Here is a 21,509-nt window from a genome sequence, read left to right as displayed (position 1 = left end):
GCAGGCATTGAATGGAGTCTCCAGCAATCGACTGTGGCGCTGTGGCCGGTACGTACTTGGCCGCCAGGGCCTGTAGCCTTGCGTCAGTCGGTGCCAATCAAGCACCTATAGTGGGGTTGGCTACGTATGTCGGCACCTTAGCTCTGTCGACTCCCGCGTTTTGGGCGCAACCACTGAAACGTAGCCTTCTGGACGACTTCAACTCTGGCGAATCATCGTGAGGCTGTCCGGCAGCTGCATTGTGGCTACAGCTTTTCCTCGCCGCTATGCGACTCGCTTTCCGACGTCCAAACGCTGTTGTCATTGATCTCACCCATGAACCAATCAGCCCGGCATAATGGCGCTTGAACTGGGTCCTGGTGTACGCTCCGGGTCGCCAGAGAGCTCTGGGCGGGACTCGCCCATTCCACGACAATGGAGGAATCAACTCGGCGGAGGTGGGTAGGCCTTGTTGCGAATGGCTTTTATTAGTGATTTTGCTAATCTGGAGACTCCAGGAGATGCGCCGGTTAAGGACAAGGCATACCGTCGATATGCTGCCGGAGTCGACAAGGCGCTGCTCTTATTCGAAACAGCTCTAGAGGAATGGGCTGACTATATATCTTTCCTTAACAGGCTGCTCAAGGTCAGATACAACCGCAACATAACTCTGATACTTTATTTTATGTCATGAAGTACTAATATCTTGGATAGAGTCTGCAAGCTCGACCACCGGCCAGCACTATTATTCCCTCCAAGATTACCGTCGCGAAACGTCTATCACAATGCTTAAACCCGTCTTTACCCTCGGGTGTACACCAGAAGGCGCTCGAAGTTTATAATTATGTATTTGAAGCGATTGGAAAAGATGGGCTCTCTCGAGACCTCCCACTATATCTTCCTGGATTAGCTCCCACCCTCTCTTTTGCGTCACTCTCTGTTCGGTCGCCATATCTCGACCTTCTCGAGCGTCATTTTACGGGTATCGATTCCAGGTCATTACGTCCAGCTATGAAATCAATAATATTGGCATTGCTCCCCGGTTTAGAAGATGAAACTAGCGAGGATTTCGAACGAACTATGCGATTGGTTGGGAGCTTCAAGAAAGCTATCCGACCAGCAGATAGTGTCACTCTCACGGAACAACACGCCACGGGCGACGATTTCTTTTGGCAATGCTTCTTTTTAGCCTCTGTTACAAGCCATGGCCGACGTGCTGGCGCTCTGGCCTACTTGGTTCGAAATCTCCCTGTCTTGGGTTCGGACCCATCTATTGCTACATCCAGCGAGAAAAATGGCCAAAGCGATGCAGACCAAGGCAACGTTAGTAGCGAAATTATTGCCATTGTTACGTCTCCAGAGCCCGGTTTGCTGGTGAGATGCTTTGCCAGTGGGCTTTCCGATGAGCAGCTGTTGATCCAGCGTGGCTTTCTTGATTTACTTGTCTCGCATCTCCCACTTCATTCCAAGGTGTTACAATCTCTTGTTAAACCTGGAGATCTGGAACTTCTCTTGAGAGCGGCTGTTGGAGTAGTTACCCGACGAGATATGAGCTTAAATAGACGACTATGGGCATGGCTTCTCGGCCCTGAGCCAACAGGCAATGAAAATGAACACAACCCAGAGCAGGCTCTGCTATCCTCCCGAACAAATTACTTCGAGCAGTTTGGTCTACAATACCTTACGAAGGCTCTCCTGGAAATGATAAAAGATACCTCTCATGGTGGAGTTGCCGAACGAACCCGCCCATATCGAATTTGTCTTTCCTTGATGGACAAGTTGGAAGTTGGTGGACTGGTGATACCAGACATCTTTCTTCCGGTGGTGGAGAGTGTACGACAGTTTCAGAACCAAGGCCCGGCCAAGGGAGAGTTTACAGAAGTTTTACGGAGCGCAAGCGTATTTTTCGATGGCATTGAAGGTGGTCTAATATACGGCGAGCTCGTTGGACTTCTTGATCAAGCTATTAGCTCAGGGAAAGCAGATCGAAGCGATAAGCTTTCTTTGGTCAAGTTTATCATCGCTCATTTCAATGTCCATGACGGAGAGATGAGTACAATCCATGCTCCGCTGGCCTGTCTCGCCGCTCTGGCCATGTTGGAAAATGCAACAAGTCGAAAAGATACCCTTCGTCTGCCGGATGGTCCTAATTCATCTCTTCAAGAGCAGGTACTCGGCATTGTTGTTTCTCTCCTGGAACTGGTCCCAGGATGGGCTTTTACAGAGCCTGCCAAGGGCAAAACAAGCCAAAAGAAAGAGTCTGATCCCTCTACTTCGCTGCCAACCAAAGATTTATTAAAAAAAATCCAAGATTTTTACGTCCAAGGGCAAGGAAATCCCGACGCTTCTCCAATACCTTTCTCTCAAATAGAAACCGGAGAACTGATTATGGACAAAGCAGTCAAGTACATTGTTGATGACTCGGCTGGTCATGATTCGTCTTGTTCTTTGAGTTTCCACATTAAAATCCTACTCCTCATCTTGCTGAAAGTCCCCAAAACCTACAGGTTCGATGAGAAGACATTAATGTCTTCTTTAAAAGCACAGTTGACACAGAAGCGACCCTTGAGGTTTTCTGATTTTTCTTCCATTTTGCATCTCATCACACAACTTCATTATGTCGAACGAATCTCAAATCCGGAGTTGTCTGAGCTAGTGCACCCTCTTGTTCGTCATGCATGGTCATATCTTTCAGCTTCTGAGCCCAAATATCACGTGGAAACTGTCCGATGTCTATGGCAGCTTCAGGCAGCTATTTCTTTAACTCGCCGTGATGTTGAAGCCTCGCTTGCGAGTATCATAGTGAACCAGAGTGCTGGCGATGGTGCAGATATTGGGCGTGCTTTCGGCGTTCTTTGGTCACATACTATTCAAGATACCCAATCCGATCGGCGAGGGCCAAAGATCCCTACAGTTGAAGCAAAATCGGGCCAACGGTTTAGTGGGACTGACCATTATGAGATAATATTAACGCGGCCTCTGTTTCTTGTGCTCGACGGATTGCTAGATGACAGGACCCAGTTATTCATGACTGTCAAATCATGGCTCAGTAACATGGTTGGTATTGATAGGTATTTTCCATGATGATTCTCTGTATTTGTAACTGGCTTGCTAAATTTTCAACACAGATTGTTTTTACTCTTCGTCATGAAATTCGGAGAGATACCTTTCCTTCACGAAGTTGGAAAAGACGTTCAAGCTGAGAAGTCTCTGCCTGACCCTCTCGCTTTCACCGAAGATGACGATATAGATCTCTGCTTGTACTACCTACGGACTCTTTATCACGTCCTAATTCACTCTGGAGAGACTTCAGGGGCAGTGCTTGTATCCAAGCACCTCTCCTTTAGCGATACGGCGCAGGTGCAGATCTCCAGTATGTATTTCAAACTTCATGTGCATATCAGCACCTCTGCTAATATATATATCTAGCTGGTGGAGATGAAGACGACATCACAATACAAGATTATTTTGTTCGGGTGTGCATGGCCTGCATCACTGGCGATGCAATTGCCCCTGCCAGCAATGACTTGAACAACAGAGTCTCCCAATTGCATCGTTATGCGCTGACCGTTCTTCACCACTTCCTCACGAGTCATCACGCCGCTCCTCTTTTCAATCTGAATCTTGATAATATTCTGGTTGAAAGGTTATCAGTCTCCATTGGAAATACGGACCCATATGTGCAGGTCCTCTTGCTTGACGTCGTCTTTGACGCTCTCAAGTTACATGATGCCGTGGTGACAGAACTTGCTATATCTTCGATTGCCGAAAAGCGACGATCAAGCGCGGACCCTTTGGGGCATGCAACTAGATTATCTATCTCCTCCGGCGACATGGCACCACCTCCTATGATAATGCCGCCTCAGCTACTCAAGTGCCTGCAGTCCGGCCTAAGCTCAGCAAACAGCCAATTTGTTCTAGATACTTGGGTCTCATTTCTAAGCAGATGCCTGCCTTTTTATTCCCAGTCTATCTTTCAGATTTTGATACCCCTTGTCGAAACCTTATGCAAACAAATAGGCGCTACCTTCTCTCACTTGAAAACCTTGTTTGAAGACGAATCATATGAAGTCAAGAGTGAGGCTGGCACGCCAGAATCTACTTTAATTTACCTTCTCAACGCTCTTGAACAAGTCCTGGCCAAAGCGCATGATCAATTGCTGGCTGAAGAAGCTCAAGCGCTCGCTCTGAAAGGCCCTGACCAGCCTCAGTCAATCTTTGGGAGCATGGTATCAGGTGTCTTCCAGTCAGACTCCCCTCAGTCTCGGAGCGCCACGGCCAATGACCGCTTGACCGTTCATTTAGCTTTCCAAGATGCCGTGCGAATGTGCTTTTCAATCTGGTCTTGGGGACAGGGGGATGAAGCCACTGCACAGGACATCAATTCATCAGCCTCCTTTAACTACACGTCCTTGAGGATGAGGAATCGAGCAAGGCGACTTCTTGAACATCTTTTCACGGCAGAGACACTTGAAAGTCTCGAAACTGTGATTGATGTATGGAGAAACTCAACAAGCGCTGCAGAGCATATCACTGTATTTAGCTTTTTAGCAGCTTTAGATGCTGCAAGGCCAAAACACTCGATGCCGGCCCTTTTTAACTCGATATACAGCCGTACGAACCCTGCTGCGCTGGAGCCCTCACGGAAGTCAACCATGACAATCTCACTTCAAGATGCCGACTTGGTTGTCTTCTTAGTTGAATATGCCAGGTCACTTGACGATGATGCCATGGATGAGATATGGCAAGACTGCATAACGTTCTTGAAGGACCTTCTGAACAATCCTTTCCCTCACAGACAAACGCTTCCTAGCCTTCTTGAATTTGCCGCCATCTTGGGCGAGAAAGTTGACAACACCAATTTCGGCGAGCAACGGAAAATGCGTAGGGAATTAGGGGTAAGATATTAGCTTTTGTCATCTTCATTGTATTGCCTTGTTAAGGTACATTGGCTGACCAGCAATTTCTGTGTAGGACCTCTTCCTAAGGCTTCTCACTGCTCTCTTCACTACGAGGCCGACTTTTACTGACCCAGGCAATTCGAACGGCACATCGGGAACCAAGTTTGTTAAGGGCGAGCTTGAACGTCGCGGTACATTTCCTGGTGCCATCGAAAGATCTGATGATGTCGTGGCCATTCTGGCCTCCATTGTTCCAAATCTGCCTAAAATCCTCCTTGAACCTGATCGAGTTCTCTCTGCAGCTGCAACGATATCTACGAATGTTATTGGTCCAACTTTCCGCTCCAAGACATTCCCAGATTCGGTCTCTGCCAGCACCTTGAAACTCTTACACGAACTTTCAAGGCTGCCAAACAACCAGAAAGCCTGGAAGAAGGATGTCAGTGATGCTTTCAATGACAGTAAATTCTTCGCAATGAACCTCGCCTTGGTTCAGAACGCCTGGTTGCCATTGCTGCGACAGTGGGCATTGACGGATAAGGAGAGAATCCCAGAGATAGTTGGTCGCATCAGCGCACCTACCACTGCTGGAATAGTATTCGGAGTGGGCGCTACCTCAGCTCGTCTGGAGGCTGATCGAAAGACGCAGCTTAACTTGCGGAGAATCGCTACTTTGATCCTTGCCTCAGCAGAGGATGCCTTTGTCACGGAGATTCCTGCCATCTTTGATAAGATGGTTGAGCTATTCGGGGCCACCTCGACATCGTCTCCGTCATCTACAACACGAGCAGAGGTATACATGGTCATCAGGGCGTTGGTGCTCAAAGTCAGCCCGATTCATCTCGCCAGGCTATGGCCCGTGGTCAACGCCGAGATTCACTCGGCCATTTCTTCCATCGTGGCCCCGGATCACAGCACAGCATCCGAGATTTACGTCAACGCTGCCATCCTACAGGCTTGCAAGCTGCTCGACCTGCTCATCTGCGTTGCGCCAGACGACTTCCAGCTGCACGAGTGGCTCTTTGTGACGGACACCATCGAGGCGGTATATAGGTCATCTACGTACCAACCTGTTGCCCTGGTCGACGAAATATCCGAAGAGCTCGGCGCAACCACCATGGCTGGCCACGATGACGCAACGATAATGGCCCAAATGGCTACTAATCAGAACGGCCCGCGTCGCCTTCCACTCCTTGGCGCTGGTGGCATCAGCGACGATGTCAGCTTTGAGAGAAAGGATGAGCTGGTTGCCAAAGTACTCAGGCCATTCTTTGGACAGCTCAGTATTTTCGCCTTTGAGTCGACGTATGCTATGGGGGCGTTGGATAGAGATGCCTGCGTGGAGGCGCTGTTGAGGGATGTTTTTGATGATCGCAGTATGGTTAAAGCTCTGTAAAAATGGGTGAAATTTTTATCTTATTCTTCTTTTCTTTTCTTTTTTAATCGCGCGGTCAGATTTGAGGATGAGATAGAGGTGTAGATAGTAGGTAGATATTTAGACTTGAAGCTGAGTTTTTTTTTATTATGGGTATGATATGTTTTCTTTTTGTAATTTTGCTGTGATTATCCAGCATCGTCCTCCTCCTGTTCCCTATTTACACACAGTCATTACCACATATATCCTTACAGATAGAACCAATCTCCTGACTCAATAATGGCAAATCCACTTTGCACAAAGCCATGAGAGTGGTACTCCAATTTTCTGCCACTTTCAAATGATTTGAAAAAAGAAACTTTAGGTATTTCTTAACAACAAATAGCCATCATCAGAACTCCAGTTCAAAGAAAAGCATGAAGATAAATATACACCATCAATCCACATATAAAAAAAAAAAAAAAAAGATTACCAGTGCGCCACCACATATTTTGTCCCACTGTCATCATCATCCAACCAAAATAAAAGAATGAAATAAGAAAAAGAGTCATCGGAATCAAACTGCAGCTGGTCCTAGGACTCTGGAAATCACATCATCGTAGAATTGCCTCTGGATCGAAGCACCGAACTCGATACACCTTATCAATGGCCTCAGCTCGATCAACAAGGCGGTCAACAAGCCGTCCGCAAAGAGCAGCTCGTAGGAATACTTGGATGCCAGGTCGAACCAAATCTGAATGGGAGAGATCTCAGTTGGATCAAGCTCGAATTGCGCCAGGGCCCAGATGGAGTTGATGTTGATGCCGCTGGCCTGCCAGTGGAAGGTGGGTGCTTGTGTTGTGGTGGGGTCAATTGCTGTAAACACTTCGCGGTCGGTGAAAATGGAAGTGGGTGCAGCATTCATGAAGAGAGCAGTGGCGGTGAGAGCGTGGTTGTAGGAGTCTTCGTGCTCTCCGGGAACGTGGTTGTGGAAATCGGTGCATTGGAAGTGGTCCCAACAAACGTTTTCAAGTCTAGGCCATGTTAGTCGTGCTCTGAAGAATGTATTCGGCTGATTTGCATTGGTGACTGAAAAACTTACGCTAATATCCAATTGATCACCGTCTGTTCTTGTTGAGGAGTCAAGGGAGGCGTCAAGGGGCCGCTTTCAAAGGCAGGGTGAGGCGGAGGCGGGGTGGTAGTGGTTTGTATGCTGGTACCAGAGGAAGAGTTGATGGTGAAACAAGGCGTGCCCAAGAGATCATGGATGCCCAGAGATACAGTGAAGTCATCGATGTTGATGTGGCCAAACATTTCCGCATCGTTTGAGGTCGAAGGCATCAAGGGGTTCAGATTCAGATCCAGATCTGATAGCTGTCCGCCACCGAGCCATTCCTGGGTATCTAGCTCGGACAAGCCAGCCATACGAGTACCAGGAGAGCCTGCGTTTGAGAAATACGTTGAGTCGGCCTGCGGATGCATGGGCTGGATGTGCTGCTCACTCTTCCTCAGGAGATCTCGGATGCCATCGTTCTCACTCCGCATCTGCGATGTCTCCTGCTGGGCCTGGGTGATGAGGTCTCGCAGCTGAGACACGTCCAGCTCCAGCTGCTTGACATAGTTTGCCTTTCGCTGGCGGTGCTGAATCTGGGCCTTCCTGACCTGAGCTCGTCGAAGCTGGGCGCGGTCCTTGCCATCGGCGTCCGTGCCGGCGTTTTCATCTGCGCGTCGAAGTCTTAGTTCAGCGTCCATCTTCCTGCGATGAACCCGGGATCTGGAACGTGCAACCTCTCGAGACGGTGTAACACGACAGAGAAAAGGCATAGCGTGGGTAGGTAGTGCAATATAGAATATGGGCTTGAAGCGCAACGCCCAAGCGTAAGATTCCAAACTTTAAGTGGGACCGGCCGTCATGAGGATGGAATCAAGCAGCGCCGGGAGGAAGCGGCAGCGCCCACAAAGTAGGTGCGGATGAAAAGGCAGAATGAGAGACAAGGCATAATTGCATTTGAGAGAAAGCGACTGGCTCCCTCTTATAAAGTTATAAAGATGATGATGGCTGCGCTGCGCTGCGACGAAATGATTTGAGATGGCCAAAACGCTAGTTAGCCGCCCTCGTCCGCACTTATCCAGCAACACTGGCTATTCCAAATCACGAAGCACTTGCTCCTGGACGACCGAAATTGATGACAGCCACAGTCAGACCCGCCGAGAGCAGAGCGATCGCCTAACATGTGCCGGTGGCAGTCCCTTGCAGCCGTTTCTCGCTGTAATCATAAAAGAGCCGCCCGTGCAACGCCCAGGATGTCGCCCGCAAGCTGGCTCTCGCCTTGTGACATATCCCCCCTTTAGTGCATCTGCTCCCATTGACAGCAGATTGTCTAGCCGCCACGGGAAGAAAACAATGGAATCATGCCTCTGGACAACTGGAGCAGCGGCTCGGGAAGGGGGCTCAACAAGCAAATTCAAGCATAAATAGACCATGCAGGCGGGGAGTCAAATGTGGAAACGCGTCAGCTAGCACTCACCGGCATCTTGATCTGCTTCTTGGTCCTCTGCATATCCTTCGTCTTGCACCTCGCCGGTTGAGCTTGGACTCGTCGACTTCTTGCCCTTCTTCTTCTGGCCGTCTCCGTCGTCCTTTTCCTTCTGCTTCACTCGCTTCCAGAAGGACGTGAACGAGGGCCGGTCAGTGTCTGCCGTCTCTGTATCCATGGTGCCAGACATTCAATCAGTCAATTGCGATGACGGCTGGTGTTGTGTGACAATGCAAGCGGCGCCACCGCGAGTGACAGCAGATGGCAATTGAGCCAGATGCGAGCAACTAGGAAGGTCGACTGAGCGACACAAAACACACTGAGATGAAATGGATAGCGTGACAGCTCTCCTTCGGCCTCTTTGGGGATTTGTCGCGACTCGCTTTCCCAGACAAGACAAGCTCGAGCTGTTGCTTCTGCGTATATGCAACGCACCGAGCAATTGACCACCTGGTGCAAAATAATTCTCCGAATCGGCTATCGCGCGCTGCCGTCCTATGCGAAGGAGGGAGGGGGGAGAATCTGGGAACTTTCACGAGCTAAGCAATTACGTGGTCGAGGTAGCAAAAAAAGTTGAAAGGTTATCAAAAAGGGCGCCAAGCTGTCGATTTGCATTTAGTCGGCTTCGTTTTCGGGTGAGCATCGAAAGCGCCAATTGCCGGACCCGGGCTATTCGAGGTACCTGCTACTTTGCACCTTTGGGGCCCGTTAATTGCTGCTTCTGTGCTATAGCTTCAGCGGGTGCTGGGCAAGCTGACGTCGCAGGATGAATCGCTTATTAGCGAGTTTAGCGTTGCGCTGTCATTGGATATCCGCTGAAGACTGCCGACGGTTTTTGGCGCGGTCGCAGGCTATTATACAGTACATGTAACATACAGTGCTTGACTCAGCGGATGTAGCACTGAAATTCTAAGCTGTAGCACTATTCCTCATGCCATCTCTCCTCTCCCGATAGTCCACATCAGGCTTCGTAGGTACCCGGTACCCGGTACCTACCACCCGCGGAGGACCAGAAACGCTAAATGCCGACAAAACCCAAATATCCCGTCATAATATTCGGGGTATAAACACTGACAGGCACCCTGATAAGCAGGACGATGTAATCATTCTAAAGAGGGGGAAAAGATTATACCGACAACATCTCAAATAGAAAAAGAAGAAGAGAAATCTCTAATAAGGCCGGCGAACTTTGCGCAAGAACTACAGCATTAGCTTCGCATAGCGTCGCAACGCTTAGACAAACTACCTGCTAGGTATGCACTCCTCCCATAATACTATTAACAAAAAAATACAGTGTAGTATTTGTAACCCTCTGGCAAATATACCAAGCGGGCTGAGATGCAAAGTATTTGAAATAATTTCTCACAGCCTGTTTCTCCGCTCTTCTGCTGCCACTTTCTAACAGGTAGGCAATACAAAGCAGCCAAATACTACCTTGCCTACGCCTACTATTTACAGTATAGCACAAGAACAGCTCATAGTAAATGCATATAGCTAAAGCATAGAACAAGGGACCTGCATCTTGAATAGGATGAAGAAGATAACTTTTTTTCATTTAATTCAAATCTTCCCTGCACCAACGCTACGTACGACTGCAGCATACATCATACGATAAATGATAAACTCAAAAACAAGCGCGAAAAAAAGCGACTGTTCCTTTTTGCCAACTCCTCGCTAAAGAAAAAAAAAAACATCAAAGACGTAGTGTAATAAAAACGGCAATAGTAGCATGCCAAAATGGGAATGCCACTAACGCCTCCAGGCCATATGCTCCTTTTGTAAATAAGCACGATGCAAGCCCCCTCCTCCTTTTCGTCTTAATAGTATGTCCTGGCCATTCCGAAAATAGCAATTCATAGATAAAGCCCCGACATGTGCAAGAGATTCCAAATAAATAGACAAGAATTCCATCCATCACACGTGTTTCGGGTATATCTGTTCTTTTACATTCGTTTATCGGAGCTCTTACTCAGAGTAGTCGCCCTCGCTATCAGTAGCGGTGCCCTCCTCAAGGTCCTCAAGGGCATCATCGTCCTCGTCATCATCGAATTCATCGCTGTCTTCATCATCTTCCGCATTCAAGCCCGGTATTGATTTCCAGCTCACATAATCTTCTGTAAGCCACCGTTTGCTCACCGGTAGTTGGTATGGGTCGAATGGGAAATATGGGTCCAATTGATGAAAGCTCTCCTCTTGGGTATCAAAGCCAGAGTCTCGTAGGGCGCCTCCAGTGGAGTAAGTTGACGACAAGAACTGTGTCAAGCGAATGCGCTTGTTGCTTTCGATTAATGGATACGCATACAGGAAATTGAGTCGATGTGCTAGCTTGGCAAACTCATCGACGATAACTGGTGCGCAGACCTTTAATGGATTGAGTTTGCCGAATATGTGCGTCGAAAGATCTTTTCTTGCCGTCCCAATCCACTCAAGGTCTTGGCCAATGTAGGATGCAGGATCTTCGGGGTCGACGAACTCCGGGGCAGACACCACCAGGTCTTGCCAGCGGAAGCAGAAGATGTAGAGGGTAGCCTGTACAAGGCTGTAGTAGGGGTGAAATCGCTTCAGATCTGGACCGCGGCACAGGGGCTCATATTTCCGGCGATACTGGTCCAGGTGATGGATCAAAAGCATAAAGATTGTACGTACTAGGTTGCGCGGTACGAGGGCTCCCCGAGCAACAAAGCTTGCCAGATAGGCGGCAGCGGCCTGCTTCAGAATGTTTGGTGTGTTGCTCTGGAAGGCGCTGGCGATAAGCTGGCCGCAAAAGGCGTCTGTCAGCCGCTCGTGCTGCTGTGCAAAGTGAAAGATGAGGAATTGTGTGTGTCGTGATTTGTATGTCGGCAATACCATCTGATCAAACTCGCGTAGGATCGTCGTGAACATGTCAAATGCTTTATCTGAACCGGGGTTTGTAAAATGCGGTGTGTAGACGTCGAAAAGGGTATCGAGCATCGAATCCATCTTCTCCACGCTGTCCTTGAGAGTCTTGATCCGAACAGCTTCTTGATCATAATCCAAGTCGTCGCTATCAACAGATTCGGTATCACTATCATCATCCGCCTCGTCTTCCCAGCCTGCCGCATCTTCTTGACTATTCTCGCGTAGCGCGTACATGACGGCGGCTGTGATGTCGTCATCCGTATCTTCCAGATCCAGCTGCATCTGTGAATCGATTTTGACAACGCGATCAAGTATCATATCGAAAACATCTTCCGCCAGATCAGGCACGTACTCCTTGACTTGGAGGAGGTTGTGGATGTAGGCCATGTGGACTCTCATCGAATCGTCTAGGAACGGAAACTTGGTTCTAAGCAGGTTTTCTAAAACTGAGATGGCGGATGGAAACATCTTCAGAAGGTACTGCAGAGTCGAATGCAGCCTCTCGCGCATCGTGTCACGCGAGACCTCGGGGAAATCAGGGACTCGCCACGCGGATGGGCGCGTGTCGTGGAATTTGCCCACAATCATATTCAAGACTTGGTTGAGATAGGAGCCTTGCGCACTGACTAGGGCGGCGAGAAAATGTGTAAATACTTTGACAAAGGCTGCATCTCGCCCCAGCCACGAGCAGTTGAGGATTGCCTTCACCAGGCCATTGCAGTCCTTGCTCTTCAGAATAGGAATACAGCCGGTCAACGCCATGAGGTAAACCTGTAATTCGTGAGGCTTCAGTGTATCCTCTTCCTCTCCGACTATCGGCGGCAGATATCTCTTTTTATCGTTGGCAAACATCTCCTTCAATCCATCGTACTGGCCATCATCTCCCCGCAGATGGGCCTCCAGCGCCATCCGCACTTCTAATTTAACTTCGTCCATGGTCCGCCGGCCGACTTCGTACGTCACATTCTTTATATCGTCGAAGAACACCTTGCGCCGTTTGCTGGACGTGTCTTGAGCCTCGGGGCTCTCGCTGAGCTGTTCGTGCTGGTCTTTCCTGCGGCCCAGAAGCGAAGAGGGCTTCAGTATAGACTTTACCGGGGGAGTGTTCCTAGGCAGAGTGCCAGTGAGGCTTCTAGGAGCTGGACTGAAGGGTCGCATGAAGGCGATGTCGAGAGTTGATGACGATTAAGAATACAGCAAGGGCGCTGACAAGAATGGATGGCGGTTTTGTCGTGACGTTCGTTATGGGGAATCTAGCAATGCAAGAAAAATGTGGAAATAATCATACCCAGCTACGGAGCACTTAGAAATACGACCAGTCTCTCGAACAAGCTGAAGCCCATGACTTGAGCCTCGCGCTGCAAGGATACGAGATAATTGTAAGCTGAAACGCAGGTGAATGAATGATGCTGAAAGAGAACCCTAGACAGCCGTGGCAACGTCAATGCTGGGCGACATGGATTCTTTTTTTCCTGCACATTAATAGGTAGCAGGGAAGATTTTCAATCAAGTGGGGTCTCCGCACGTGCTTCGCAACCAAGTCGGCTTAGGCAGCACTCGGCTGGTCCGTGCGGCGCTTCGGAGGCTGGAATATTTTTGCGCCACCTACGGAGTACTTTGTACCGAGTGTAAACCTGGACATTATTCGGAGATGCATGTAGTATTATGTGTATATCTGCATTGTGTTGCGTCGTGCTACCAGGCCATCTCCACAGCCCATCTTTGACTTGAGATTGTTCTTTTGCTCATCTTCTGTCATACAAAGGACTACTAATGAATGGAACTAATGCCAGCGTGATGCAGTATTACTTGACTACGTACGGTAGATGAGTCACCAGAGGCAAGGGACTGCAGAATGAGACAGGCATAGGACTCATCAAAAGTGGCTGCATGAACTAGGTCGGTTCGCCAACAGCCTAAGCAGGGGCTGAATGAGTGTCACGTACGTCATTAATGGGCAATCAAATCACGAGAAATGATGCGGAGAGGCTCTGTGTAAAATGGACATACTCATAATATAGTAGTAGACCATATCTGAATTTCCAACTCCGTAAATACACAATCTGGACCCCATGCATATCCGTTATCCTGCTTGGCAAGCCCTTAATTCCCTAATGCCGAAAGAAGATGTGTGTCGCATCTCAAGACCGCTCTTGAGTCGACAGGTGAAGCTCCGAGGGGAGAATCTAATTGTCTGATCGCCCATCTGTAGCTGAAGCCCAAGATATAAAGAAAAAAAGAAAGAAAAAAAGTTCATTCCATAAGATTTAATGAGAGAGTATCGGATTGTATAGTTCATCTCCTCTCGTTGTTGCCCAATCCTTTCAGACTTCATATACGCCGAAAATGTTGTAAACTCCAAGTTAGGTAAGCCAAGTATTCGCGCTAATACTTTTACATGTCGAGTTTTGGGCTGAGAGCTTATGGCCCCAGTAGTCATGCGAGATCCAGAAATTACCTCGGAGATCAAGGCCTGTATGATCTCTGGCGATAGGAGGAGGGGCTCAACTGACTGCCGTCGGCAGAAGCTGTCAACTGGCCCAGTCTCAGCCCTCCAGCAAAACTCTTCTAGTAGCCTTCGCCAGCACCTGCTCCGTTATGGCCGGCATGAGAAGCGTACATATAATTCGGGTCGGCAGCGCCTTCAGTGGGGTTCGCTGCTTCAGGAGCGGCATACTCGGCACCGGCTGCACCAGGCTCAGCCTTTTCGCCCGGGATCATGGCACCCCCCCAGTTATTGTTGTTGTTCTCCAAGACGCGCTCTCGGTTCGATTGATTTTGTTGCTAGTTGCACATCACCTTGTTAAAACCTGCTCTTTCAGAATATTACGGCAGAATAGATGCTTACTTCGCGATACTTGGACAGATAAACTTTGAGAGCTTCAGCATAGTTCTCAAAGCCTAAGGAAGTCATGGCGAATAGAATATCCTCTCCATTGACGGTTTTGCGCTTCTCCTGCTGGCATTTTTCGGATGCTAAGATAACGTACATTAGTATTTCCATGGGGAAAGAGATTCCTTATGGAAAAGCCAGAGAGGCATAGACATACCTTCACTAGTAATGAAGGAGATGAACTCGCTTACACACTCCTGCATGCACTCCTTTGCCTCTTTAGCAATTTTGGCATTATCAGGAAGGGCATTTTTCATAATTCGGGCAACTGGCGCAAAATTTCGAATGTTAGCATCCAGCTCATCAGATTTGTCGGCGTTGGACGCTCGCGACGCCTCCGACACATTGGAGAAAGAGGAGTGAGACATGGGAAGCTATGCAAGGCTGAAGAAAAAAACGGCCAGCTCGACACGCATGAGGCGAGCAATCATGATTCGAGAATGGCGACCCAGGGGGAGGATAAAGACATACCATTGGCTATAGGTAACCACCGGTCTTGCTCTTTAACACCTTCAAACTCATAGCCAGCCCCTCCGGCTGAGTGGGGATCCTGGTTATCATTCATTTGCTCTTCGTCGGGTGACTGTGCACCTTGGTCGACATCCTTTGGAGGAGATTGAGGGGAGTCGGACATATTTGGCTACCTGCAGCGGCTGCTAGCGTCTTGTATAATCTTCGGGTTGGTACAGTTCGGGAGGTTTCGCGATGATGTGTCCCCCTGGCCACGTCGCAGAGGTAAAGCTTGCCCGATACGTCGAGAGGGGCGTGTGCAGTGGAAGATGCGTCAATCGTCACAGCCCGCGAGGGATCTAGGTCGCGGGAGGCTTGGGTCTGTCCTGACTGAAAGATACTGGAGCTATGACGCTCGCTTGGCGTATGTATGTATGGGCTGGCAAGCCGGTTGGGTGAATATACCTGGTTGGAGGGATATTACTGGAGGGGGAGGGGTGGGCGAGGGGGAAAAAAACCAGGGCCCGCAATCGCAAGAGTTTCCAGTCGATTGGGAGAGGGGGACAAAACAAAGGCAGATTGTCCCAGCAGCGCTCCCACAAGGGCGTGAGTGGATCAAGTGCTGATGTTCAGCGTGGACTTTCTTCTCTGGCTATCGCAACGCCCAAGGATCTCGATGGCTTCAAAGTCTCCGGCCCGGACGACAGACGCCGCGGCAGTGACGAAGTTTGGCAACTGGGGGAGTGCGCGTTGGACAGATGAGGTCTTCGCGCCTGCAGACGGCAACAGACTGACTGCGGTGGCGCGGCGTAGTTACACAATAGCGCAGGGTTCCGGGTCTGTCAACTGCGTCAGAACGAGAGGCTCGCCGGGGGAGTCTAGGGAGCGTCTTACGGCTTGCTGGATGCGCACAGGAGGGTGTATTGAGCTGTTTGCTATGCGGCTGGCCTGGGTGCATCTGAATGTGGAGTGCAAAGAGGAAAAAGAAGGACGAGGCTAGTGGTCGACAGCAGCGCGATGTTGTCGGCCGAAATAACAGCGGGAACCTGGCGGCGAGGTAGTGTGGTACTTTGCACAGCTAGCCCTGTACCAAGGCCAAGTATTGGATGGGCGCTGCGGCAGTGACAGTCCCGTACAGTTTATCGATAATGGAGGGAAGCCAATCGCCCAAGGTACCGCTCCATACCCTACTGCACGCTGAGTGACCAACTACAACTAGCGTACAGCGTTGCCCAAGGCCGAGCTACCTTAAGCTCCTCGATCTGTACTAGCAGCGCAGGTATCGAGAGCTGAGCTAGGCGTACTCGACTACTTGGCTGTACGGTACTGCTTATTACGGGCGGTTTGGGAAAGCTTCAGCTACGAACTTAGAGAAGCTTTGCGCCTGATGGGCACAACGTAAACATGCGATATCACAGAGTGCCTCTGGGCTGATATCTCCATATCTCTCTTTTGCCTTTTTAAGAAAATTGTAGACATGAGCAGGTGTCTCGGTCTACTAGTGATAATACCCGCCTTTTGTAAACAGGATTCCTGCTACTCATCTATAAACAGTGTTTGCATGGTGCTTGACGCCAGCATCTCACTCAAGATTATAGGCCCACCACACATATACGAATAGCATGCGCAAATCACCAGACCACAGACACGCCTATGCTAAGTAGCTTGACATAATCCTAGTTTAGAGCACCTCATGTGAGCTCTAATTACGGCCAACAGCAGCCCAGGACTAATGATCCTCGTCCAGGTCGTCGAAAGAGGGTTGCACCGAGCCATCAGAGGCGGTGTGTTGAGCAGCTATCCGCGGTATCATTAGCCTGCAACTCCTTCGGATGGCTGAGTTACCTCCATCGGGAGAAAACAAAATCAATGAATATCAACAGACGCATGGGAAGTCGGAAAACAAAACTCCTGCCACCCCTGCCCTGGTCCGGCAGCAGGAGAAAAGCGGTGCTCCTTGTATCAACTACCCTGGCCTGCAGTATTCCACGATACGACCAGCCTCGCGGCTGTGACGTCGCCGCCGCAAAGAAAACAACTGCAAGCTAGCCCACGACGACGGTACAGAGATGGTGGGCTCCTGCGGTTGCTCATTTGACAATGGCTCGCAGGCCATGGCCAGCGCCCGCTAAAGCAAGCCTCTCCCTCAGGAACCCGGTGGCTGAGAATCGGGCCCCCAACAACACGAGTGTCAAGTCATTGGGCCGCATTTCAATGTCTGCCCAGTGGTTGGCTGATGACCGACCCAGAACACCGCGAACCACGACCCGGCTCTCGACAGCTACTCAGGCATTGGGCAGCTGTTTAAGCCAATAGTGACGCTTCCGGCACGAAACGACCAGCCTGTTGGTCCTTTTTGCACCAGGTACAGATCCGCCAGAGGCGGCTACATGCATTCAGTGGTAACCTCTGAAAAGACGCCATTCCGCTCTTTTAAAGCAGCTCGAAACGATCCCCCTGGGTCGCTCACTGTGCCTTGCCATATCGCATTCTACTTTATCGCAGGCAAAACCCGTCCACTGATTGGGCAGCAAGGAAAATGCCTTCGCCCTTGGTACTGCCCTTGTCCCTGCACATGGCTGATGGCTAGTCGGCTTGCTTGATGGATGGATGGCTGATGAGTTGGCTTGAAGCCCAGCAGCACTGGCTTTGGGCACAAAGCAGAACACGCGTAAATAGTATGTGTTCCATCGATGCATACAATAATCGCCCGGACATAATATATTACCTACTACTAGCACCTGGAATTATTCGGGGTTGGATGTCGCAGGCAAACTAAGCCTAATCGATAGTTTCCTGCGTCTGCACTCTTATCCCCCATCGGCTGGATCTTTTTTGGTATATTTGTGTGCGTATAAAAAGAAAGAAGGAGAGAGAGAGCCACGCATCTAGTTGCATGAGAGATGTGGGCAATGCCTAATGACAGCAAGTACACAGCAGATGCAGTGTTGGCGGCGGAGGTGGTAGCACCAAGATGGGCTGTAATACTCACACGAGGTAAGCCGTTACTTGAAGCATCCACAGTTACAGTTCGCAGAAATCGCCTCATGTCAGTATCCGCTACTAGCCATTAGCAGCCCCCAATGGTCACCCAAGGCACATTCAAGCTGGTTAGTCCCCATCGACGCATACACCTAGCACCTAGCGGCTTTTTTTTCTCTCTTTCATTTGCGCGTAGGCTTTTCCGTCCAACTCCGGCTAAGCGACGTAACATTCTAGAAACCATTCTACGCTTCTTTCAAGAACGCAGCTTCGAACGAGGTGTCACAGGCAAACATACGAGCCGTAGAAAGAGGGGAAAAGATGGACAGTGAAGTGAGTACCCACTCCTGCATTCTTAAGCCGGGTTGATACCTTGTGGATGGGTCTCCATGTACTCCGTATGTACGTCCTTTAAAATTCTCGTGTGTACGGAGTGCGGTTCTAAAACGTCGATATGAGGCGGGTGGAGGAGGGTGGCAGCACCTCGTTATCGGGTTATTTGTGAGAAAAAGGCTTTCCCGGTGGCTTGCCACTTGGCAACGAGATCTTTCATGCTGGGTACTACGGCATACAAGTATGCGTTGGTGACGAAATTTCCGAGAGGAAAGGTGCACGAATAGGCGCATACTCCTTCAGGTAGCCCATGGGAATATAGGTTCGGTGACGGATATACTCGCTGGTGTGATATACGGCGTGGCCAACACTGGCGTGGCGCTTCCGTTGAGAAGGATTGTTGGCAATGTAAAGTGACTTGTACGCATCCAGGCCTTCTCAGCATTGCGAATCCATCAAATTACACATACCGTCTATATTATTAAAAGACACTCAGATTCGCGTCGATGTATCCTTGCATGCATCGATGCAATTAATCCTCATGTACTGCATCATTGTTCAGAGGTGCGGCTGCAGCAAGGTTGAGGCTGCATGTCGTTGGGCACTGAGGCGCCATCAGCACAGGGATGAATTCCGAGGGGCTGAACAGCCGGGCATTAAGAGGATCCTTTGAACGCCAAGAGTTGCATTATGCGTCGTCAAGGGGGTATGGCCACGTATGAGAATCATGCTGCGCAATGAGATGGAGTGGTGGAGTGAAAATCAAGATGTTGATATCGTGAATCAGTAATGCATCGAGGATATCCAAAGTCGAACGTGGATGATGAATTCTGCATAGTTGCTGATAGACGGTCAGGCTCTTGCTTAGTAACTGCACGAGTGAGAAACTGAAATCTGATACGGCTGAGGTCTGCCTTATTTTTTTTTTTTTTTTGTTTTTTTATTAAATGCGATAGCTGTTGTGTGTCTCTCACTGCTGCACTACCTGGACGTTATTCTTTTTCTGTTGGTAGAGATTAGCCTCGCTGCTGACTCATGAAAAAGAAGCCGAATAAACAAACCTTCCATTTATCCAATTCATCCTGCTTGCTCTTGTACTGCTTCACTAAATCATCGAGGACTTTCTTTAGTCCCTCCTGATTTGTCTGGAGTGCCGGTACCACATCCTTCACTGTTCTCTCCACGAGCACACCATTGATCAAACGGAAACACTTTCGATCTTCCGCAAGGGGCTCTAAGGTTTCAAGAACCAGCCTAGAATGATAACAAAGTCAGCGGTGTGATAGTGATATATAGAAATGCAGCGAGGCTTAATGATGGGGGCCATAGACAGGGAAGAGGTAAGCCATGGCTTGAAAGCGCGGGGGCCAAAGTCGTTGCATGAAGCACCAAAATAGGGGAGGGGAAGATGAGAAAAGAGAGCTATTGAAAGGAAGAAACGAACTTATGCTCTTCAGCTTCCTGCTCAATATCGCCGATTTTTGAAGCAATTTGCTGTAACGTATTTTTGAAGTTCGAGTAAGTTGTTTGGAGGTCTAGAATGCCGTTAGGAAAGTGAAAATGAGATGAGAGGCGGGCGAGGGGCTAGAGGTAAGGCGAGGGGGGAATATCTCCATATGATGAGCACATACCCTGCTGCTTCTTAGCAGGAACCTGCTGTGATGATGACATGATTATCGCTGTGGAAAAGAAAAAGATATCGAGGCCCGAAGAGAGAGGCCCGCTATCTCTATGATGCGTGATGTCGAGGTTGAGTTTCTGTGGCTATCCCGCGCCACTGCAACCTCAGCGCCGGTTGATTCCCGGCACTGGCATCGCTATTAGTGGGAAGCCCCAGCGAGACGAGCCGCCCAAGCTTTTCTCCAGATCACCATCCGCCAACGAAATAATTGATTCGCTCCAATACAAACGTACATTAACACGAAATCTGCGCTTGCGCTACGATCAATTAACAATGCATCCTCCCTTGCACACAATGAACGCTCTTCGTAAGATCCATGTCCCTCAACACAATTGTTTCTCGGCCTTTTCATCTAACAACGGTTTCCAGCTTGCGAAGAGATTATTGCCGCTCTCGAAGAATGCCACGCAAAGGGCTTCATGCACAAAGCCACAGGCGCCTGTAACGATGAGAAGAGACTGGTAGACAAGTGTCTGCGAGAGGCGCGGTCCGCTAAACAAGCCGACAACAGGGCCGCCGCGAGAGCAAAGCGAGATAAGCTCAAGGAACAGCAGCGAGAGTTGGGTCTCTAAGAGATATACGCCAATGCGCTCTCCGTCGTATCGCTCTCTCAACTCAATTCTTGCTATAAAGTCTCTATCCCTTCCTATACATATTATCTTTGCTTCTATTATCTTGTATTATATAGCCCCATTATGTTACTCATGACCGGCGTTGGAAAACAAAAAGGACAAACTGGTGGCAAGAAGAATAGCCATTGCATCTTATCAATATACATATACAATTTTTTTTTTCACGGCGCATGAAAGAGGCTACTTGGGGAAAATACAGGCCTTGATTTGGGAATTAACGATTTGCTGAAATTTATTAGCTATATTCCATCCCTATCCACTAATACACAGCTACGCCCCAGTTAAGCCTGGCGCAGCGCGTTGCCAAAGGTATAGAGGCCAAAGAGTGAAATAATGCTGAGCACAATGGGAACGGGCTTCCCGCTGCGGATTGCTCGAGGAATGGATGAAAATCCCAAGATGGCGGAGGCGAGGAAGCTAAGTTCTACGCCGTAGCTCGCATTAGTAGCAGTGCGATATCCGCCGACACCGTCTGGGAAGACACGTAGCTAGGTCAGCATGCCTGCGTTATAATTCGAGTTGAGACTGGTAGATTTCATACACAAGATGCCAACCAGAGAGCCAGCGGCAATTGAGGGAACAGAGCCAGTTCTGGCAAAGCCAATGGCACCGCCGCTGAAAGTGACGGTTCCGAGAATAAAGGATGTAGTCGCCAGCGGGGAAGATGTAGCCGCCTAGTTATAGTAGAAAGATGTCAGTGAGTTTGCGCCCCGCCGAATCACCAGCTCTACGCTGGGCAATTGAGCCTCAAAAACGCACCATGATGAAATTTGGTTGCTTTTTTTGTAAAGAGTTGGTGATAGTCTCAGCTTTAAGCCTCAAGTTTAATACAATCTCACAGAGCGGAAAAGATGGAGTCTCTTTATATCCCGAGGCGTCGGTGCTCG

General features: G+C 49.3%; 7 protein-coding genes across 7 annotated transcripts; 2 read left to right on the top strand and 5 right to left on the bottom strand.

Annotated features, from left to right (window-relative positions):
* Nucleotides 1-163: 163 nt before the first annotated feature.
* Nucleotides 164-6,412, top strand: GGI43DRAFT_392983 (Dopey, N-terminal-domain-containing protein). The gene is made up of 6 exons (XM_083204619.1): nt 164-437; nt 498-625; nt 694-3,050; nt 3,108-3,352; nt 3,409-4,877; nt 4,954-6,412. The coding sequence occupies exons 1-6, from the start codon at nt 338-340 to the stop codon at nt 6,274-6,276; spliced, it is 5,622 nt and encodes a 1,873-aa protein (XP_083064829.1). The 5' UTR covers nt 164-337; the 3' UTR covers nt 6,277-6,412.
* Nucleotides 6,413-9,325, bottom strand: GGI43DRAFT_392981 (bZIP transcription factor). Its single transcript, XM_083204618.1, has 3 exons — nt 8,763-9,325; nt 7,337-7,955; nt 6,413-7,268 (listed from the first exon to the last, which is right to left on the bottom strand). Exons 1-3 carry the CDS (start codon nt 8,959-8,961, stop codon nt 6,812-6,814), a joined length of 1,275 nt encoding a protein of 424 aa, XP_083064828.1. The 5' UTR covers nt 8,962-9,325; the 3' UTR covers nt 6,413-6,811.
* Nucleotides 9,326-10,237: 912 nt separating this feature from the next.
* On the bottom strand, nt 10,238-13,125 carry GGI43DRAFT_392979 (rDNA-binding RNA polymerase I transcriptional factor). The gene has a single exon (XM_083204617.1). The coding sequence runs from the start codon at nt 12,807-12,809 to the stop codon at nt 10,737-10,739; it is 2,073 nt and encodes a 690-aa protein (XP_083064827.1). The 5' UTR covers nt 12,810-13,125; the 3' UTR covers nt 10,238-10,736.
* Nucleotides 13,126-13,647: 522 nt separating this feature from the next.
* Nucleotides 13,648-15,833, bottom strand: GGI43DRAFT_392977 (histone-fold-containing protein). Its single transcript, XM_083204616.1, has 4 exons — nt 15,016-15,833; nt 14,702-14,812; nt 14,500-14,627; nt 13,648-14,435 (listed from the first exon to the last, which is right to left on the bottom strand). Exons 1-4 carry the CDS (start codon nt 15,176-15,178, stop codon nt 14,220-14,222), a joined length of 618 nt encoding a protein of 205 aa, XP_083064826.1. The 5' UTR covers nt 15,179-15,833; the 3' UTR covers nt 13,648-14,219.
* A 3,446-nt stretch (nt 15,834-19,279) lies between these two features.
* On the bottom strand, nt 19,280-19,980 carry GGI43DRAFT_379380 (tubulin-binding prefolding complex subunit GIM4; the record flags this gene model as incomplete). Its single annotated transcript, XM_083202830.1, has 4 exons — nt 19,280-19,312; nt 19,371-19,563; nt 19,754-19,844; nt 19,941-19,980. 4 exons carry the CDS (start codon nt 19,978-19,980, stop codon nt 19,280-19,282), a joined length of 357 nt encoding a protein of 118 aa, XP_083064825.1.
* Nucleotides 19,981-20,284: 304 nt separating this feature from the next.
* On the top strand, nt 20,285-20,562 carry GGI43DRAFT_379379 (COX assembly mitochondrial protein; the record flags this gene model as incomplete). Its single annotated transcript, XM_083202829.1, has 2 exons — nt 20,285-20,297; nt 20,360-20,562. 2 exons carry the CDS (start codon nt 20,285-20,287, stop codon nt 20,560-20,562), a joined length of 216 nt encoding a protein of 71 aa, XP_083064824.1.
* A 244-nt stretch (nt 20,563-20,806) lies between these two features.
* On the bottom strand, nt 20,807-21,501 carry GGI43DRAFT_392957 (transmembrane proteins 14C-domain-containing protein). Its single transcript, XM_083204615.1, has 3 exons — nt 21,382-21,501; nt 21,164-21,296; nt 20,807-21,094 (listed from the first exon to the last, which is right to left on the bottom strand). The coding sequence occupies exons 1-3, from the start codon at nt 21,382-21,384 to the stop codon at nt 20,904-20,906; spliced, it is 327 nt and encodes a 108-aa protein (XP_083064823.1). The 5' UTR covers nt 21,385-21,501; the 3' UTR covers nt 20,807-20,903.
* Between the last annotated feature and the right edge of the window lie 8 nt (nt 21,502-21,509).

The sequence above is a fragment of the Trichoderma evansii genome (assembly GCF_050947405.1).
Source record: "Trichoderma evansii strain SZMC 28006 chromosome Unknown GGI43scaffold_2, whole genome shotgun sequence".
NCBI lineage: Eukaryota > Fungi > Ascomycota > Sordariomycetes > Hypocreales > Hypocreaceae > Trichoderma > Trichoderma evansii.
This window is presented reverse-complemented; position numbering and strand designations above follow the sequence as displayed.

What these genes read in the sequence shown, in the direction of transcription:
- GGI43DRAFT_392979 (XM_083204617.1), bottom strand. Translation starts at nt 12,809, where the DNA reads ATGCGACCCTTCAGTCCAGCTCCTAGAAGCCTCACTGGCACTCTGCCT.
- GGI43DRAFT_392981 (XM_083204618.1), bottom strand. Translation starts at nt 8,961, where the DNA reads ATGTCTGGCACCATGGATACAGAGACGGCAGACACTGACCGGCCCTCG. An exon ending in AGAAGCAGATCAAGATGCCG is followed by an intron (nt 7,956 to 8,762) that starts GTGAGTGCTAGC and finishes TTCGACGCGCAG; the next exon opens with ATGAAAACGCCGGCACGGAC. An exon ending in GTGATCAATTGGATATTAGC is followed by an intron (nt 7,269 to 7,336) that starts GTAAGTTTTTCA and finishes AACATGGCCTAG; the next exon opens with ACTTGAAAACGTTTGTTGGG.
- GGI43DRAFT_392957 (XM_083204615.1), bottom strand. An exon ending in CTCTCTGGTTGGCATCTTGT is followed by an intron (nt 21,095 to 21,163) that starts GTATGAAATCTA and finishes GTGTCTTCCCAG; the next exon opens with ACGGTGTCGGCGGATATCGC.
- GGI43DRAFT_392983 (XM_083204619.1), top strand. Translation starts at nt 338, where the DNA reads ATGGCGCTTGAACTGGGTCCTGGTGTACGCTCCGGGTCGCCAGAGAGC. An exon ending in AACATGGTTGGTATTGATAG is followed by an intron (nt 3,051 to 3,107) that starts GTATTTTCCATG and finishes TTTTCAACACAG; the next exon opens with ATTGTTTTTACTCTTCGTCA. An exon ending in AAATGCGTAGGGAATTAGGG is followed by an intron (nt 4,878 to 4,953) that starts GTAAGATATTAG and finishes ATTTCTGTGTAG; the next exon opens with GACCTCTTCCTAAGGCTTCT.
- GGI43DRAFT_392977 (XM_083204616.1), bottom strand. Translation starts at nt 15,178, where the DNA reads ATGTCCGACTCCCCTCAATCTCCTCCAAAGGATGTCGACCAAGGTGCA. An exon ending in GTGGTTACCTATAGCCAATG is followed by an intron (nt 14,813 to 15,015) that starts GTATGTCTTTAT and finishes ATTTTGCGCCAG; the next exon opens with TTGCCCGAATTATGAAAAAT. An exon ending in ATCTGTCCAAGTATCGCGAA is followed by an intron (nt 14,436 to 14,499) that starts GTAAGCATCTAT and finishes ATGTGCAACTAG; the next exon opens with CAACAAAATCAATCGAACCG.